The sequence below is a fragment of the Melanerpes formicivorus genome, unplaced genomic scaffold (assembly GCF_026170545.1).
Source record: "Melanerpes formicivorus ecotype bairdi unplaced genomic scaffold, bMelFor1.0.p_v2 SCAF_32, whole genome shotgun sequence".
NCBI classification, from domain to species: domain Eukaryota; kingdom Metazoa; phylum Chordata; class Aves; order Piciformes; family Picidae; genus Melanerpes; species Melanerpes formicivorus.
The window spans coordinates 5,976,823-5,996,360 of NW_027142384.1; the positions used below are offsets into that span (position 1 = coordinate 5,976,823).

The 19,538-nt window shown below is 38.6% G+C and overlaps 1 protein-coding gene across 3 annotated transcripts in view; it reads left to right on the forward strand.

Moving 5' to 3' along the window:
* ADCY8 (adenylate cyclase 8) overlaps positions 1–19,538 on the forward strand; it is a 115,372-nt gene that overhangs the window by 43,988 nt on the left and 51,846 nt on the right. For all 3 annotated transcript variants that reach the window (XM_068155529.1, XM_068155531.1, XM_068155530.1), the window contains 2 exons: positions 2,748–2,859; positions 10,974–11,101. In XM_068155529.1, the coding sequence (XP_068011630.1) occupies positions 2,748–2,859; positions 10,974–11,101 (240 nt within the window). The remainder of the gene's footprint in view (positions 1–2,747; positions 2,860–10,973; positions 11,102–19,538) is intronic.

Genomic DNA, 19,538 nt, shown 5'->3' on the forward strand with positions numbered 1-19,538 from the left:
TCATCAGGATGCCTGAATGCCTTTGCCATTGTAAGACTCATCTGAACCGAACAGTGGGTCTTAACCAGCTGTGGCTTTCTTTCTTTTACATTTTGATTAAGTGGTTAGCTCATGCAGAAAGGGGAGCCCTACATGGCTGAGGATACTTATTCAGCTACAAACTTCTCCACATGCTGAGGAATGAGCTAGAGACTTGTAAGATGTTCTCAAAGATGCAGACATGCTGTGTGGCTCCTCTGTTTTGTAGCCATTTTAATTCAGTCATACTTACAGTTTTCTTAATTCCACTTTCCTTTTTTATTCCCCTTTCAAAGATTTCTCCCTCTTGAAATTAGGTAGTGGAAAGGTGATAGTTATCCTATGAGCTGCTACTCAGTGTAATAAGTACTAATTGTACATTTACAGCAGAACTATCAGCTTCTACTCCATGATGGTACAGAATCTTTGATTTTATTGTGATTCCTGACTATTGGAATATTTAGCTAGGCCAATAACATTTTCCATAAGTTTGTCCCAACCAAACTGTGTCCATTACTGAAGAAAGTGTAAAAAGAAGCATCCTTGGATGGTTTGCTAGGAAAACATGTACTTTGCCTTTTGATGAAACTCAAATATAACACTGTCTGGACAACATAACTTAGAATCATAGAATCAATAAGGTTGGAAAAGACCATCATCAAGTCCAACCTGTCACCCAAGACTGCATGACTACTAAACCATGGCACTAAGTGCCATGTCCAATACCCTCTTGAACACCTCTAGGGATGGTGACTCCACCACCTCCCTGGGCAGCCCATTCCAATGGCTAACAACTCTCTCCGTGAAGAACTGTCTCCTCACCTCGAGCCTAAACTTCCCCTGGCACAGCTTGAGCGTCTGTGTGTCTGTGAAAGAGTATATGTATTATCTGCTTCTTCTGTGGCCTTGCAGTAGCTCAGATATATTATTTTACTAGATCTGCTGGAAAACATCAAGGACTCTTCCAAAAGGTTTGAAATGCATTAAATTAAAATGCCTTGCTTTACTATTTTCTATTTTCCAAGTAAGTGTTGATGAAGAAGAATCAATGTAGTGAGACCAGAGCCCTTCTGTTCAAATGGAAGAGTTTTAGTGAGGGGTGAAAAGTCAAACCATAATTCATTCTTGAAAGAGATTAAAAATGAAGATTCTGCCTACTTCAGAGTACAGAAGCTGGTTGGTTCCTTTGCATGCTCCCAGTGACTAGATCTTTCCAAAACTCTATTTCACCATATTTTTTCCTAACAGCTGAGCACTGACCACCAGCTACACTGTATGAATTTCCAAAATGAGTATCCAGTTAGAATTCTTTTGTTGTTTTCATAATGAAAAATGTAGGAATTAGTTGTTTGAAAAGCTTATTTTTATCAATTTAGGGTATTATTGATAATCATTCCTCTTTGGGTAGTTTGACATTTTATCTTGTAATTTTGTTTTTTTTCTCAGTGGTAAAAACCATACCTAGTTTATGACCCTCTTTATTAATCCTTACCCAAACTCTTAGCAGGCTGTACATTTCAAATTAGCTGAATTATAAGTAGTCATGTTTTATTGTCCACCTGATCATTGCTACATTTATTATTGGCTACATTAGTGAATCTCAGACACTGTCAAATTGCAGTCTTGTTCAACACAACTGAAGTATTTTCACCTGCTCAGATTGTAACACAAATTAGTTGACATTGAAGTGGAAGCAAGGTTTATTTGAGTTAATCACAGTCTGTGTCAGCATGATACCCCTTCTTTAACATTACTACTTTTTAAGGTAAATAGATGTTAAGTACTGACCTGTTGCATACTTTGGTCTGGATGATAACTTGCACACCACAAACTTTGCATATGCACATTCTTATGTCTTCACACGTGCTCAGTTTATACAGAGTGAATAACCAAAGCTGCATAGCTAGGAAATTCACAGGCTGATGAAATATAGGTTAGAGCTCTGTTTGCAACTAGTTTGTTGACTAAGATCCTAGCATAACTTCAGGCACACAATTTGATGCAGCCAAATTCAAAGGGTGATCATACTGGGTTCCCTTTGAAGTCAATGGAAAAAACAAGGAATCATTCAAATAAAGATTCATACCTTAAATGAAGCATCCTGTACATCTAAACAGAGGGAATTTAGTCAAGTCTCTAAAATTAGATGCAGTAAAGATGGCCTGTGTATAAGACTGTGATGAATCTGTTATCTTAGAATTTGAGTCTTGTGTGGCACATAAATAGTTAAAGCCTGAAAATCCCACTAAAAATTGAAATCACTGAAGTCAAACTCACTGTAAAAAAAACCAAACCAGCTATGTATGAACCCACCCTCAACACTGTCAGATGCTAACAGATGGCAGGGTGCCAAGTCTATCTTCTATATTATGGGCGCACTTCTTCCAACCTGGTCTGGTCTATTCTATTCTATTCTATTCTATTCTATTCTATTCTATTCTATTCTATTCTATTCTATTCTATTCTATTCTATTCTATTCTAAAATGGGAATAACTGTTCATATTTCTTCATTATTTCTTCCTGAATAATTTGAAACCTCCAAACTGCATAACACACATTTTGGGCCAAAGTCTTTCACATACTTTTTAATATTCTTTAGTCACTTTGATATTTATATGAAGTACTACAGAATCTCGAAAAGTCTACAGCAAAGGTAGCATGGCTTTAAAATGATCCTTCCTTATCAAAGGAAATAGACTGCACTATTAATATATTTTCTTTTTTTTAGTATTCTTTTTGCAGATGTTAAAGGATTCACCAACCTGTCCACAACTCTGTCAGCCCAAGAGTTGGTCCGAATGCTGAATGAACTCTTTGCCAGATTTGATCGACTAGCACATGTGAGTTCATTTGCAAACAGAATTAATCTCTTTCTTTGGGACCTTTGGGAAGTACCCTCTGATGACTTTGAATGACATGAATCTATATTTTCCTCAATGGGATTAATATGGCCATTGTCGTGCAGGACCATGTGCAGAGTCCTGTAGTTTGGGAGGAAAACCCCCAAGCACCAGTACAGGTTAGGGGCTGACCTATTGGAAAGCAGCAGCTTGGAGAAGGACCTGGGAGTCCTGGTGGAGAAGGTAACCATGAGCCAGCAACATGCTCTTGTGGCCAGGAAGGCCAATGGTATCTGGAGGTGCATTTAGAAGAGTGTGATCAGCATGTCAAGGGTGGTTCTCCTTCCCCTTCTACTCTGCGCTGCTGAGGCTACATGTGGAATATTGTTCTCAGTTCTCCAGCTTAAAAGAGACAGGGAACTACTGAACAAAGATGATTGGAGGACTGAAGCATCTCTCCTATGCAGGAGGATGAGAGACCTGGGGGTTTTTAACCTGGAGAAGGGAAGACTGAGAAGTTGTCTTATCAATGAATATCAATATCTAAAGGGTGGGTGTCAAGAGGTTGAGCCCAGAAATTTTTTAAAGTGCTGACAGGACAAGAGGCAACAGGCACAAACTAGAACATGGGAAGTTCCACCAAAATCCAGAGAGATTTTGGATCTCTTTCTCTGGAGACTTTCAAAACATTCCTGAATATGTTCCTGTGCAACCTGATCAAGGTGAACCTAGTTTAGCAAGGGAGTAATGATTCCCAGAGATCACTTCCAACCCTTACCTTTCTGTGATTCTGTGACTGAGGTTGGAAGACACTTTAACAAAAAAGTTATGTGTTCTGATGTCAAGCAGAAGCTTAGATAGTGATCAGAGCCTCATGCTTCTGTGGTGCTAGACCAAGAATGATATGAAAGCAGATCACCTAGCTCAGTTTCTGAGGAAGTCTTATTGTTCTAGTCCTTGCTAGGAAATGAATCTTCTTTAAAAGACCACAACTTTATTTTTACTTTTCTTCTAAGTACTGATGAAGGTTAAAAGACCTATTCAATTAAAAGTCATTGCAATGGTGAATTATTAGTAGGTTTTACAGTCTTCAGGTTGGATTCTATTTAGCTCAGTAACGAAATAACTTAAACACAGTAGAGAAATGCACTACAATAGGAAAAATAGTTGCTACTTAATTAGAACTTAGTTAGAGCTGATTAGAAAAAAATAAAGAGAAGCACAAAAATGCAGGCAGTAAACATGCTCAATTATAACAAACTTGACCTTTTTTAATGTTTCTTTGGTCAAATTTCATTTGACTGATTTTTGGGTTCAATATCTGATCTGACTAATAAGGCTGCTAGTGTAGGAAATTAAGTACATTTAATGGAGGTTAAGTTAAAATGTATTCAACTATGCATAAGCATCTATTGTGGGAAAACAGGAATTACATTCTGAAAACCATTTGCCATACTCTCTGCTATTTACAATAAATCTTCTCCCAGGCAGCCAGCACCAGAACAAGAGGACACAGTCTCAAGCTGCACCAGGGGAGGTTTAGGCTGGAGGTTAGGAAGAAATTCCACACAGAGAGAGTGATTGCCCATTGTAATGGGCTGCCCAGGGAGGTGGTGGAGTCACCATCATTGGAGGTGTTTAGGAGGAGACTTGATAGGGTGCTTGGTTGCATGGTTTAGTTGATTAGGTGGGTTGGATAATAGGTTGAACTTGATGATCTCGAAGGTCTCTTCCAACCTGGTCTGGTCTGGCCTGGTCTGGTCTGGTCTATTCTATTCTATTCTATTCTATATGAAGACTCTAGTGACTTGTTCTGATGTACATATCTACATCCCTCACTGATTTTTATACATTTTTGGTTTAGGGGTAGGTGGCATTTGTGCATGCATTGCAAGGGCATCAGTGATGCGCTTTGTGTCGTCTCTTAACGTTAAAATTAAAATCAAGAAAAGAAAGACTTCTATAATTATTCAAAGCTCTTTTGCGTCAGCTATTTTTATCTTAAACAGCAATGTGGTTGGTGGTTTTTTTTTCTGTACAGAGTGATGCCAGAACCCATTGCCTGGGCACTGGTGAATTGGTAAATACAATGTACAGTATTAGTTTTGCAAACAAAAAGAAAGCTCATCAGTTCTTATCTACATGTTAAACAAAACAAGGTGAAAGAAGTTACCTCAGTCATGTCTTTTAGAATACTTATAGGAGCAATGTCTCCTTCTGTATGGCTTGACAAAAATAGCTGCTCTAACTGAAGAAACATATTTTAAACCAAATTAAATGTATCTATGTCACGGGAGTATTTTAGGAAGGATATGTACACAATGTGATTTATTGCCGTGCTTTACATTTCAGCTGTGCCTAGCATTCTTGGTAGAACAGATTCTTCTTTCATAGTCATTAACCATATTTTCTAATCATTCCGTGAACTATATTTAACCAATGGATATTTTGTGTTGAATGACTAGATCCAATAAAGGAGGGAAGAGCAAGGAAGACACATCTAACTGTGCAGTCACTTAACCTTAAAATTATTTACCTGCATTTTAACATTTTATAGGAACTGGAAATTTTGCTTCTTTAACTATTTCCCCCTTCTCTGTGGCTTGTCATACATCTACTTAAACCTTCTGGAAATCATTCTTTTGCCATCCCAAAGTCATAAATCTTCATGGAGAGCAATGAATGTGCTCATGTAGGAGTAGGTATCCCAAAAATGTAGGTGAGTTATTTTAAAGAAACAGTAATAAATATACTGGGTTTTTCCTAACACAGCCATGAATTTCTTAGCCAGAAATTTGCAGAGTTTGGCATGAAAGAACTCTGTGTGCAAAACTTCATCACTGGGACAGTCATGTCTCAAGTGAATGTCCCAGTCACTAAATTCAAGACTCCTCCATGCATTTTCTTTTATAGCCCACAAATCTGCTTTTGTTTTCCACACATTACTGACTTCAATAATACAGCTATCTAGATCAGTCCTCTGAAAGGCAGAATACACAAGGAAGAATCACTGCAGAAACTGAACTTTTTTAACTACAAAGATTAGGCTGATCTCATCATGACTAATTAAAATTTATTAAAAAGAAAGTAATTTTGAGTGTGTTCCTTGTTTGTGATTTCTGAGACCTGGATGTCCTGGTACCTGCCTGCTGTCCTGACAATAGGGATGCCCTACAGCCCTAGGGAGGAACAGAAGCTCTACCTGGATTTTTGCGTTTCTGTCCAAGACAAGGAGATGAATTCTCCCTTTGTTTGTTGTAGAAAACCAAGATTCCTCACTCAGTGTTCTGCAGTCTTATGGAGAAGCAGTTGCCTAAAGTATAGGACATAAATCTTATATTGAACTTGACTTTTCTCTTCAGAAAATTTTAGAAGTGGACACTGACTGGTCCATGACCCAAATTTTAAGGACTCATGATTTACATGGGCCTGTCAACCTACCAAACAGATGTCATACAAAGCTTTCACATTTGGAAACAGTGTATCCTTTGGAAAAATTCTTCATCTTCATCTGAATGTCCCAGGAGATGGAGAAATCCTTGTGCATTTTGGGAGTCTGTTACATTTCCACAGCGCTCTTGCTGTTGTTTCAATATGGGTTATTTCTCATTTGATTTTTTTCTGACTTTGAATTGCATACATTAGTTCTTGCTGTGACCTAGTTTTCCTAGACAAAGTAACCATGTTGAGGCCAATTGTTTCCTGTAGGATGACGTTTGTGTGCTTCAATCTAGCCCCTTTTCAGATTTCTTTTTGATAAAACAAACAGACCAAGCTCATTGCAAGAGTTTTATTTGTTTGTTGATTTTCTTTCTGTAAGATTTATTCCTACAAATAATTCTGGGGACTAGTTGTCTGGACTGCTTCCAATTTTTCAGAGAGGCAAAGGTATAAACAGTATTCCTGGACTAACCTTCACTTGTATGGTGGAGGCAGACCTTCATTATTCCTCCCATTATCTCCTTCCTCATTCTGTCCAAAGACCACATTTCTGACCATACAGTGATGACACTATAGTACTGAAACATATTATTTTGCCATTTTATAGTCTTGCAGTATTGTTAGACCACCATGCCTGTAAAGGAATTGATCATTTGCTAGTCTTATCCCTTCTGCAGGTGTTATTAACAACCATTTCATGTATTCCTGTAAATTCTCGACAGGCCTTTTAGAAAGTGGTCTTTTTAAGACCTTCCTAGAAGGGTATTTCACTAGTGAGAATTACACATTAGCATCTAGATTTCAAATCTTAATCAGCATAGCTGGAGTTATCAAAGCTCTTTAAAACAAACACTGTTACTCAAACTCTTGGGTTTTGCTAAGAATTTTCATCCAAAAGGTCAGTTGCAGAAAGCTTGAGGCAGTTTCTTTAGAAATTAAGGAAAATCCTTATAAATCCTGATTTGTTTCTAAATAAAAATAGTACATTATAATCCCATATAAAGGATTGTTTGATCTGCTCTATCATCTTATATAAATCACAGAATACTAAAGAAGACACTATTTCACAGCTCAAGGAAGGATTTAACTTCTCTTATTCAGCCCTTCATTTTCCTGTGCAATGCAGAAGCAATGAGAAATCTGGGATATTTTTTAATCCTCAGTTGATTCTGTCAAGTATTCTGGCACATGCTGATGCGTATAATTGATAACAACAAACTCCATAATACCTGTACCATTACCACAGAACTCTTTGAATACAAACTAGAGCTCAGTTCATGAGTTCTAAGAAATAAATAGACTATTATGTTGCATACACCTTTCCAATCACTCCATGATATTTGTAAAATATTTACTGTTATAGAAATTTCATAACTATGTAGTTAAAAACAAAGAAAAAGGTATTGACTTAAAACAGAACTGAAAGAAAATATTTCTCTATATATTCAATAGCCCAAACAGAAGCATAATTAGTATTTTTTGTAGGCAGAAATTTTGAGGAGAGAAGGGAAGGGACTTAAAATTCGTAAGATAGTTATGCCTAAAAAAAGGTCCTGCTTTGATGAAAAGAACTGTTATTTTTGACATTTGTTTATCCTCTTCCTTCTCTGCAGTGCTAGATATCAGCTGATACTGTAATTTAAGTTGTCATATTTCTAACTATATCTACACCATGTATAGATTCAGATTTAGATATGACAAAGAAGGAAGCGTAAAACTCTAAATAAAGGATCAGACATCTGTAAGCTTTGTCACAGCAGCAGCTGAGATGTAGTCCAGCATCAGTGAGACCTAAAGATAAAATCAAGCCACAGCATTTTAGTTTAGATGCAGACACAGAGATGAACACAGAAACAGCCTTAGGTTTGAGTTTGGATTCAGCCTTACTCTGAAGCACTGATACTTAAATCGAAATCTTCCCCTGAAAGATTAAAATCCATGGGTTTCCTGTAAGAATAAAATGGCTGGCCTGTAAGACACTGTATCTCTTTCCAATCTCATCAGCCCTCACACGATAATCCAGAATAACCATGCTTCTCACTCAGTGAAACTGGATGCATTGCCTGGCTCTCCTTTGTAATTGCAGCCTTTACTGAGGGTTGACACATGGTCACTTGTATAGTCATCTTCATTTGGATACCTCACTCAGTAGATGATTTCCCAAGCTTTGCCAATGATAGTGAGGTGATGAATCACGACACGCATACTCACATTTCCATACATGGAAACATCCATCTTGTTACCCATTAAGATTCTTCTCTTATTCTTATAAAAGCCACATCCTTTTCATGTGGCCAGCCTTGTTCTGACTTTCAGCAAATGAAAAGACATGCAGGCAGATGACAGAGTTCTTATCTGACTAATGAAATCAGCACTTTAGCCACTTTGAATGGTCATTAAGAACCAAACAGGTGAGGTGTTTCCATGTTGCAGGCTGTTCTCTAACTGTGCTGAACTATATGCTCACTTAATAGGGATTCCCCTGTCACTGGACAGGCAGATACTATAGATGCAAGACTGTATGATAAATGTTTATATAAAAATGTGTTTATAATACTAAAATGTGGTACTACTTGAGATATGTCTTTCTTTCCTGGAAATTGGCTGGGTTTTCCATTTTTCTCTACTTTACTGTGAGCTTATCATTGTAATGTGTTTGAAACGGGTCTAAATGGAGTTGAAGTGCTGCCTTTTGCTTTACCTCTATCAAAACAATATGATGTTACAAATGCTCCTACTTTTCAGATGTAAAACCAGATGTCATTTGAATATGAATCAATAGAAATGCCAAAAAACTTTAGAATTTCTGCTTTATAATACCTTTATCTCTGCATTTTGTCTAGCCAGGGAACACAAAAGAGAAGCTTAAGGAAGCCTACTAACAGTTTGGCATGCACTGATTTATACTACTTGTTGATCAATGCTTCACAGGTTTACTCTATAGAAAAAAAATGGTGAAAAGTGAAGTAAAATCAAATTTCTAATTTTGTCTATTGAGAAGAAAATTTGAAAACCCAAAAGTTGTGTATTTTAGGAGGCACAATTTCAGTTGCAACCATGTGAAAAATAGTGTTCACTTGTGTGGGTCTAAAGAGGAGTTGAAGAGAAGGGGAAAAGGAAAGAGGAGAGTTGCATATGAGCTTTGACATTTTAGAAGCCTGACTTCAGCCTGGAATTTCCTTGTGAAACTTTGGCAGCTGGGCATTTCACTCTGAGAACCAGAAATAGTATTACCTGGAGACATAGCCAAAGTCTCAGACACAGGCAGCTCCTGCTGATGGTTTAAGGAGATTTTGGGGTGAGCCAGCTTACTTTGGCCCTCTCCTCAGAGCGGATTTTACCCTGGCTGGCATGCTTAAAGCGTCAGCTGATTTCTGCAAAGTCTTTGGGTACAAGTGTGTAGGTGAATCCAAGCATGCTGCTTAGACTGACTGTAAAGCGTCATTCGTCCTATGCAAAATCTGAAATCATAACCAAAAATGCTGTTCATTTGACCAGTACTCAACTCCTGGGGCACAGTCAATGTTCACATTTGCTCCTATTGCCTACATAAAGTTGTTTATTCCCCAGTGGATTTAGCGTATGCCCAGTCCCTTGATTAATGGAGCCTCCACTCCAGGATGCCTAAAAAGAGAAATAAAATACCACAGGACAAATTTCACTGTCATCTAATGAACCAGCATTATAAATCATTATTCTGCTGCCCAGTAATGACTGCTCTGCATTTAAATGGTCTGTCATTGAAGCCTTTACTGATTGAGTGCTAAGACTGCGCTTATTATTTCAGTGATTCTCCAACATAAAAACACTTCCCTTCCCTTACTCATCTTGCAGCATATTCTGTCCCTAGACACTTGCAGCTCTGTCCTCAAATTATTAAGGTCTCTCTTCCTGTGCACTGATTGTCTTTGTGAGTGCCAAGCCAGCAGAAAACATTGGGCAAGTTTACAGATAATCTTAGGTTCACTTGTTTTGCTTGCCTGGGGACTGCAAGTTCAGGTATTTCTCTAAAATAATGATCTAATCACGGAGTAATGTACTGTCTCACCATATAAGGATACTGTTAATATGTATTTAAGAAATAAAGTTCAGTATTTGCTCATAGGATAAAGGATGTCTCTAGCAGGATGCCAACTCCACAGTGCAAGTCCGATGCAAGACATCTTTGATGTCCTTGCAACGCAGGTACTTGATTGACTCCTCTAGCTGTTGGGAATGCTCAAGTGTAACTGTGAAAAATGTAGGTTTGAAAGGACTATCAGTGGGAGGGAAAAAGAATATCATCCTTTATTTCCAGTGTAAAAAAGGGATATGAAGGATGTTTGGAAGGAATATAGTAAAAAATGGGTTCATTGTCTCAGCTGGCATTACTGAATCCTGGGGCTGGCTTCCTGCCTAACTTTGATGATACTCTGCTCGCTATAGCAAGGACATCTCTGACTATCATAGCACAAAAAAGCACTATATCCTTTCTTACTGAAAATTTAAAGGTACTTTATTTCAAAAGTGAAATAAATTAAGATTACACTAATCACAAGCAGGAAACATTTTAACAAGCTTTGTTGCTTTGGGTTTTTTTCAGTACTTTTCCCAATCACTTTCACATTCATCTTACAATTATGAAAAAAAATAACTGCTAATCTTTCCTTTCTCTTTAATACATTTACTTCTAGGAGCATCATTGTCTCAGAATAAAGATCCTGGGGGACTGCTACTACTGTGTGTCAGGGCTTCCAGAACCTCGGCAGGACCATGCCCACTGTTGTGTTGAAATGGGGCTCAGCATGATCAAAACTATTAGGTAATGCTTTTTTCCCCCCCTCCTTCTTCTTGTTTCATTGTTTCTGACAGTGGTTTGAACTTTCTTTCTGTAAATGTCATTACTAGACAAGTAATTCCGATGGTGGTTCAGAGACCTCAGGATTATCACTGCAAAAAGGACTGGAGATTTTTGATCCATGTAGTGCCTGAGAACACATAGAAAATGTGCTTTACTAACCTGTACTGCTTCAGATTATGTAACGCAATAGCCCTGTGTGCCTTGCAAGTGATAGGTTTCACAATTCTTCAGAGCTCCATCTTGGTACTGTTTCCTTCTAAGAGGAGAAGGAGACTAAATTACTTCTTGTAATCCTTTTTATAAAATAAACCAACAATACAAACACTAAATAGATTGCTGTGGTAGTACTTTAGCATGGGAACTAGCTCACAAACAAACTCATAAGAACTAAAATTTGCCAGATTGGCAGATTTTACTTGTTAAGTTGTTTGGTGTTCATATCCATAAGTGCTTCCAAAAGTGCTAGAAGTGATTTAATTAAGGGATATTTTCCCATCATGTAAATAAAGTTGTGTTGCTGCTAGTTTATTATATTTTCAAACAATTAGGGTTCATAATAACAGTGATTCAGCAGTTCATGTATAGAGCTGCTCCAGTGACTGACCATGACAGTGGCCAACATCTAATGCTCAAGGAGAAGTTTTTTGCTTTCTTTTTCATTCCCTAAATTGCCCTCAGCCAAAACCTTCTTCTGTAGCTGTCTACCCTGTAAGGGTGTTGTCTGATCTAAGCACTGTCCTCTTTCCATGGGTGCTTTGTTGTCCAATCTCTTTGTCTGCTTTTCTTCCAGACTTCTTTGCACCTTAATCTGAGTGTATCTCATTAAGTGCATCAGATACTTACTGCATTCTGCAGCTACGTTACTGAGATCTTAACTGAGAAAGAATCAGATAAAAATTAATTAATGGAAAATGTAACTGAATAATGATTATGAAGCAATGATCTCTGAGAAGGTTCTATTCAATTATATCAGACTAAATGTTGCACAAAGTGACCCCACAGTGAAAGTGAAGTATGAAGAATTAGAGAACACAGATCTACCAGCATTGTTAAAAATTCTTGGAGATACACATCAAATCCTTTGTATTTGCTTGGTAATGTCATCTGCAGCAAATTCATTGTAAGTCATTTTTCTTCTAAGAGAGTAAATTTCTCTGAATCTTCTCATATATGGAAGTTTCTAGCACATTGATGCCCTTTTATGAACTCCATCTCAAAGGCAGTAATCCAGTAGAAATGGTACTGTATTTTTGACAGATACATTCAGTAAGAAACTGGGAAACCAAAGTCCATTAGCACTTGGGTCATTCCAAGTTAATTCAGTTCATATTGCCTCAAATTTATTTGATAATCCCCGTATCTGAATTTCTGGCCATTCAGTGAGCGTGATTTTTCTCCCAGGCCTTTCTGCTCAGAGCATAGAAACCTTATGTTATTTATCTTGATGTATGCTTGTATAGTTCACAGGGAGGACCAATCATTCCATGGGATATTACAAATACTTTAGTCCACATTTCTGAGAGAGCTTGAGGCTATCTACAGTCTGGTAGTTAGAACTTAAGTTAGTAGGTAATTTTCACAGTTAAAGTGAAAAAATCCCCATCCTTCTTTACAAAACAGAGTTTCTACTATATTGGTCACTGCAGAAACTGATCAGATCTAAAACCTGCTAGAAATGAGAATCTGATTACTATTTTTTTTTTAATCTTCATTGGAAGATTTCATGAAATACATTTTTCATCTGTCCAAAAGAATAGGAAGATGACTTCACAGTTACAACGTAGTTGTATAGACCAACTCAAAGCCTTCTTGCAAATCAGAAAATTCTTATTTCAGTAATCATGAAGCCAACATGAACAGTTGTTTCTTCTCCCTCTGGTGGCGTTATATCTTAGCTTTGAAATCTTTGCTATATTTTTAGTTCAAGCATTTAGCCTAGTGGAAGAATTAGACATTAAAACAAAACCCAGGATTTATGCTGTGACATCCCACCTAAATCCTAGGATTTAGGCACTAAAATGGTGGAGAGCAATCAAAGTATTTTTATAACTCCTGATTCTTGTATCAGTTTAAGTTCTTTATGCAATTAATGTAAAAGAAGTTTTAAATTGGGCAGATCATATTTTCCCCTGAAAGTCCTCTATAATTCATATTCTCTCCATTGAAAACAGGCAGCTTCTGGTTGAGGAGATGCAAAAAAAAAAATCTGCCACTTCAGGGTACCATTATTCAATTGTCCTTTCATTCTTCTAGATGATTACATGGTTAGCAGGAATCAAAGAATGTCCAATCTATTCATTGCACAACATCTGCAATAATTCTACATGGACAGACTGACTTACAAGGAATTTCTGAATGGTTTCATACAGCTTGTACCCGTACAGCATAACATAGAGGAGTGTTAATTTATTGTTAATTGGAACTCTAAAAGCTTGATCTAAAGTTTGTGTAGTAAGAATCTAGACTTCAGTCTTGCTGCTCCACTTCTGTCCTTGCTGACATAAAGACATAAAGAACTGTTCAGAGCTCAGCAGAACAATCCAAGTTCATTATTTTCTCTGTAGTGATTTTTTCCATCACTGTGTCTTGTTACAAATCTTATAAAAGACAAGCTATTGTTGTTATTCTAATCTGTCTTCATGTACTTTGCTCACTTATCCATTGAGTTCGATTGAAATACAACTTTCATCCATGGGAAGGTTTAATTAAATCTGATTTTTACTCTAAAGCAAGTAAGCTCTGCCCTGACACATTTTGTGCATGAGCAAGAATCCTAAGTCCAGCTGTGTTGCAAAACCCAGCCTCCTGTGAACTCTGTTCAGCTTCAGTTGGAAATGCATATTAAAAGAAAAAGAACAAGCTCTTCATGAGGGATTAATTTATTTAGCTGATTCTCATATCTTTCACATGCAGCATGAATTCAGTTTTTTGTATTAATGCCCATCTGTATAACAGCTGATAGAAAGGAGATACTAGTGGAATGTTTAATCATCACTTGATAATGTTTAACAGTTAGCACCCAAGCTAGATGGGTGTCAGAAATAACATTGAGAGCAGTTAAATCTCCTGATACCTATAAGAAAGAACAGCCAACTCTATATGCATGTCTATATGTGGAGGGTGAGATTTGCAAAAAAGAGAGCAATCATCAGCATTTTTATTGTGTGTTCGTGAAATTCCAGGGCTGTGCTGGAGAGCCAGAAAGATGGGTCTATGGATGGGATATGTGACAAAATTCAAGATGGGGGTATGGATATCTCTGCTGATAGTCAAATATGGACCATGAATTTAAGACCTAACAGACCTTGCAGAGCAGATACATATAAGAGACAGGAATACAGTAGTGATTTTACTGTGTCCATGTTGCTATGGTATCCATCTGAACTCAGAGCAAGTCAGTTGTGTGGATGATAAGTCTCATGATATGAAATGTCTCCAGATAATAGTTCCTGCTGACATTGGAATCCATCTCTAATTCCAAGATAAACTCACCCTGGAGCTATTTTAAACTGGCTTCTTGGGATAATTATTTACCTTAAATTGTCATTTCAGTGCTGTCTAAAGTCCATCCACAAAGCCTTATATCCTGTGAGTAATATTACTGAGCTGTATTCTTCAAACTGCTAAGTAGTTTAATGCATCCCATTACCTAGCTTTTAAAAATAATGGGTATCTCCTCTGCAAGCATGAGTTGTGCAGAAAAGAGCCACTTACCTCAGTTTTCCTCTTAGCCTCTCCTGTCGACATCAAATATCATTTGGGCTCATTTAGGAAAAGTCCACAAAATTGTTGAGTCCAGACCAACAATTCTCTATGTAAGTGAACCACAGGAGTGTAGAACAGTTGAACAGGTCACTACTCCAACCTTTTGCCCAAAGCAGGTTCAGCTAAGGCCCTTATTTCCTTCAACCAGCACACATAGATCTTCCTGTTACATCTGCACAAGGATGATAATGCCTATGTCTTGATGAGTAAATTAAGCAGCCCCAGAAAGTGTTAGCTGTCACCAAGGAAATGTGACACAGTGGCCGACTCCATTCTTCTCAACTCTTTGTTTCCAAAACCAGGCAGTTACATTCAAATTACCTACTGGAAATGGTCTTCATTGCATGCAAACTGTTGAACCTGGGGACAGATTGTGAGAGAGCTGTTGGCCAGGATAAAAAATGCATTTTGGAACTGTTTTAAGTATTTCAAAGTGTAGATGGAACCTTTCACAGTTAAACTGGTAAGCACAGACATAGCCAGTGTGTCACTGTCTGAACCTGCAAGGTGTGAATTCTGGGCATTCAGATTTTTGGCAGCTACAGAAAAGGTTGAAAAGCAGATTTCTGGCTTTTGTCTCACCTTTTACACAGAAGTGGATTAACAGCACAAAAATGAAATACCCATGAAAGAATACTGTCCAGAAGGAAATGTCAAGATTCAATGAAAATCAATGAAATCTTTATCAGTGACCTGACTGAAATGAGATGAATGACATGAGTAGCATCAGTCACATCTGCCTCATCCCAGATAAGCTGTCAGACAACTTCTGTGGTAAACAGCTCTGCTTTGTAGATCATCAGTAATGCAGCTTCATGCAGGTGATTTGGGAAAGTATTTGCAGAGAGCCTGTAAAGCAGTTGAGGCAAATACCCTTTTTTTAAAAAAAGATTAGAAATTTCACTAATAGTTAAACAATTTTAAGAGACAGAAGAATTAGAAGATATGAAACACCTGAGCTTATGCAAAATGAACATTTCATTTTTTCATATGTAGAATATGCCACTAAGAAGTTTATTTCTGAGTAAATGAGAACTGTGCTATTGATGAAGACAGTTCAAGGTTCATTGTTTCAAAGTTTTTAATTGATTTTTTTTCCCCATAGTAGTAGACAAACAAGACTTCATGAAGTATGTTGTGTCTGACCATTAGGGAGCTGCATTTGACCATGATGAAGTTATCTTTACATAATTCAGAGATCTGTTTCACTCTACATCCTTAGAAATTTTTAAGAAAAAGAATAGTTTCATGGCTTTCTACATACTAATCAATCATCTCACTTTTAAACTACAACCACTTATTCTTTATTCAATTGATAACCTTACAACAAAAGCTCAGTGAAAACTAGTGTCTCCACAAACAAATTCTCAACAGCTCTCCTCTCAGTTTTGTGTTGTAAAGCAATAGGAGCAGGACTAGATCACCGTTGTGCTTTGGTTCATGTTCTGGTCATGAATACATCTCATACTGCCTGTGGCTCAAGTCAGTCAGGTCCTCTCATGCAATTAGTTTCCTACTTATCAACATAAGAACACACTGTTGTGAAGGGCAACTAAGAGGAGGATGTTAAGATAGGTCTCTGCAGGTGCACCAGCACTGCAGCAGACAGAAAAACAGAACAGTCAAAGGGTGCAGGCAGGCAGCCAAATCCTTACTGACTGCGGATGAAGAGCTGAGATCAAATACCACCTGAGAAACACAGAGGAAGAATTTGCTGGGAGGCTGTGAAAGACAACAGATAAGGCAAGGGGGGATAGGACCTTGTTTGGAGTCTGTAGTGTCATGCAGGACACAATGTGACAGAACAGCTATGTGAAGTCTTGAACAAATGCAGAAATCCTGTGTGGCTGAGTGAGGATGCCAAAGACTTTTCAGGCCGTAACAATGTAAAAGTTAAATTCCAGCAATCCTTAGTGAACACTGTGAAAACAGAAGGATGCATTGCTCAGCTGAACCATCATTTGTAACCTGGTTTCTCCACTGAGACTTGTGTGTGTTAGTTTCTCTAGAGGTAGTATAATGTATAGTACTTTCATAGCATAGCATAGCATAACATCGCATAGCATAGAATAGGGTTATTTCAGTTGGAAGGTTCCTACAATGATCATCTATTCCAATGGCCTGACCACTTCAGTGCCATCATAAAGCATGTTACTAATGGCATTGTCCAAATGCCTCTTGAATGCTGACAAACTTGCAGCATGGACCACCTCTCTAGGAAGCCTGTTTCAGTGTTTGACCACCCTCTTGTTAAAAAGTGCTGCCTAATATTCAATCTAAACCTCATCCAGTGCAGTTTTGAACCATTCCCACAGGTCCTATCACTGGATACCAGGAAGAAGAGATCAGTAGCTCCCTTCCCGCTTATCCATCTGCGGAATCTGTAGAGAGCAATGAGATGGCCCCTCAGGTTCTTTTTCTGCAGACTAGGCAAACCCAAGGTCCTTAGCCACTCATAGTTTCATAGTTTCATAGTTTCATTCAGGGTTGGAAGGGACCACACGGATCATCTAGTTCCAACCCCCCTGCCATGGGCAGGGACACCCCACACTAGATCAGGCTGGACAGAGCCTCATCCAGCCTGGTCTTAAACACCTCCAGGGACAGGGCCTCGACCACCTCCCTGGACAACACATTCCAGGGCTTCACCACTCTCATGGTGAAGAACCTCCTCCTCACATCTAGCCTGAATCTCCCCACCTCCAGCTTCATTCCATTCCCCCTAGTCCTATCACTACCTGAGATCCTGAGAAGTCCTTCCCCAGCCTTCCTGTAGGCCCCCTTCAGATACTGGAAGGCGACAATTAGGTCACCTCGGAGCCTTCTCTTCTGCAGACTGAACAGCCCCAACTCCTTCAGTCTGTCCTCATAGGAGAGGTGCTCCAGCCCTCTGATCATCCTCGTGGCCCTTCTCTGGACACGTTCCAGCACCTCCACGTCCCTCTTGTAATAGGGGCTCCAGAACTGGACACAGTACTCCAGGTGGGGTCTCACCAGGGCTGAGTAGAGGGGGAGGATCACCTCCCTCGACCTGCTGGCCACACTTCTCCTGATGCAGCCCAGGATCTGATTGGCTTTGCGGGCTGCAAGTGCACACTGAGAGCTCATGTTGAGCTTTTTGTCCACCAGCACCCCCAAGTCTCTCTCCTCAGGGCTACTTTCCAGCCAGTCACTGCCCAGCCTGTATTTGTGCCTGGGATTGCCTCGACCCAGCTGCAGGACCCTGCACTTGCTCTTATTGAACTTCATGAGGTTGGCTTGTGCCCACCTCTCCAGCCTGTCAAGGTCCCTCTGGATGGCCTCCCTTCCCTCCAGCGTGTCTCCTGCACCACACAGCTTGGTGTCATCAGCAAACTTGCTGAGGGTGCACTCAATGCCACTGTCCATGTCCCCCACAAAGATGTTGAATAAGACTCCTCATAGGGCATTCCTTCCAGCCCTTTGTTGTCCACCTCTGGGAGCATTCCAGAATCTTCACATCCTTCATACATTGTGGGGCCCAGACCTGCGCACAGTGCTCATGGTTGGGCCTCACCAGCACTGAATGCAGTGCGATAAGCACTTATTTTGACTTGCTGGTTATGCTGTGTTTGATGCCCTCTTGGCTGCCTGAGCACCATGCTGACCCACACTGAGGTACCAACCAGCACCTCCAGATCCCTTTCTGCAGGGCTGCTCTCCAGCCAGTCCTCTTCCAGTCTATACTTGTGCTTGGTATTGTGTGGCATTTGGACTTGTTTCCATGCCACTGATGATTGCCAAGTGTTAGTATTGCCCAATGGTAAATACTAGTGTTTATTAGCTATTAAACATTATAGTGCTTAAAATCTAAATTGGTCTAATAAAGTGTGCATCTATATGTGGAGAGAGAGAGATTATATAATTATATGCTATTGGATCATTTTATTGAACTTAAGGTCCTCTTATTTATTGTGTGTATTTTTCAATGAGAAGGGTTTTTTTTCCCTCAATTATTTCTTTGGATCCAATTAGCTTTTTATTTCAAGATGAGGAAATCAGACATAAAATGAAAAATAATTTTCTTACTCTGAACAAAATGAAAAGGCAGATGGGGAAAATGATCATGTGGGGAGTTGTGTGATAATTCCTCCGTCAGCTATGAGTGTTAATTTAGATATTTTTGTGGCATACCTATAAAAATTCTTTAAAATGCATTACAAATTACAGTGCTTTCACTTCTCTCAGCTATTCTCACAACATTTGGAAACATATTCCACCGTTTCCATGTCCCATCTCTTATATACATGTGATTTTTGGTTAATTTTGATATCTATATTTTGATATTTCAAGCCCTCTTGCTTGCACAAAAAAATAATAATATAAAATCAGAGTGTCAGAATGTCTATAAATCCCTTCTCAAAGCATAAAAAACAAATGCTTTATTATTAAATTTTAAAAATCTCTTCCTTTCAGGTATACGAATTACACTGACTTCCTGACATGATGAACACATCTTCTGTGGCTTGCAAACAACTGCATTGACACACATCAAATGCATGCTTTTCTTGAAGGGTTTGGAATATCAAGAAAAGAGGGGAAAAAGATTAATTACTTATTTCCCCACATTTTATACAACTAGTTTTTCTTCTCTTCTGTTTAAAACTTATCCCTC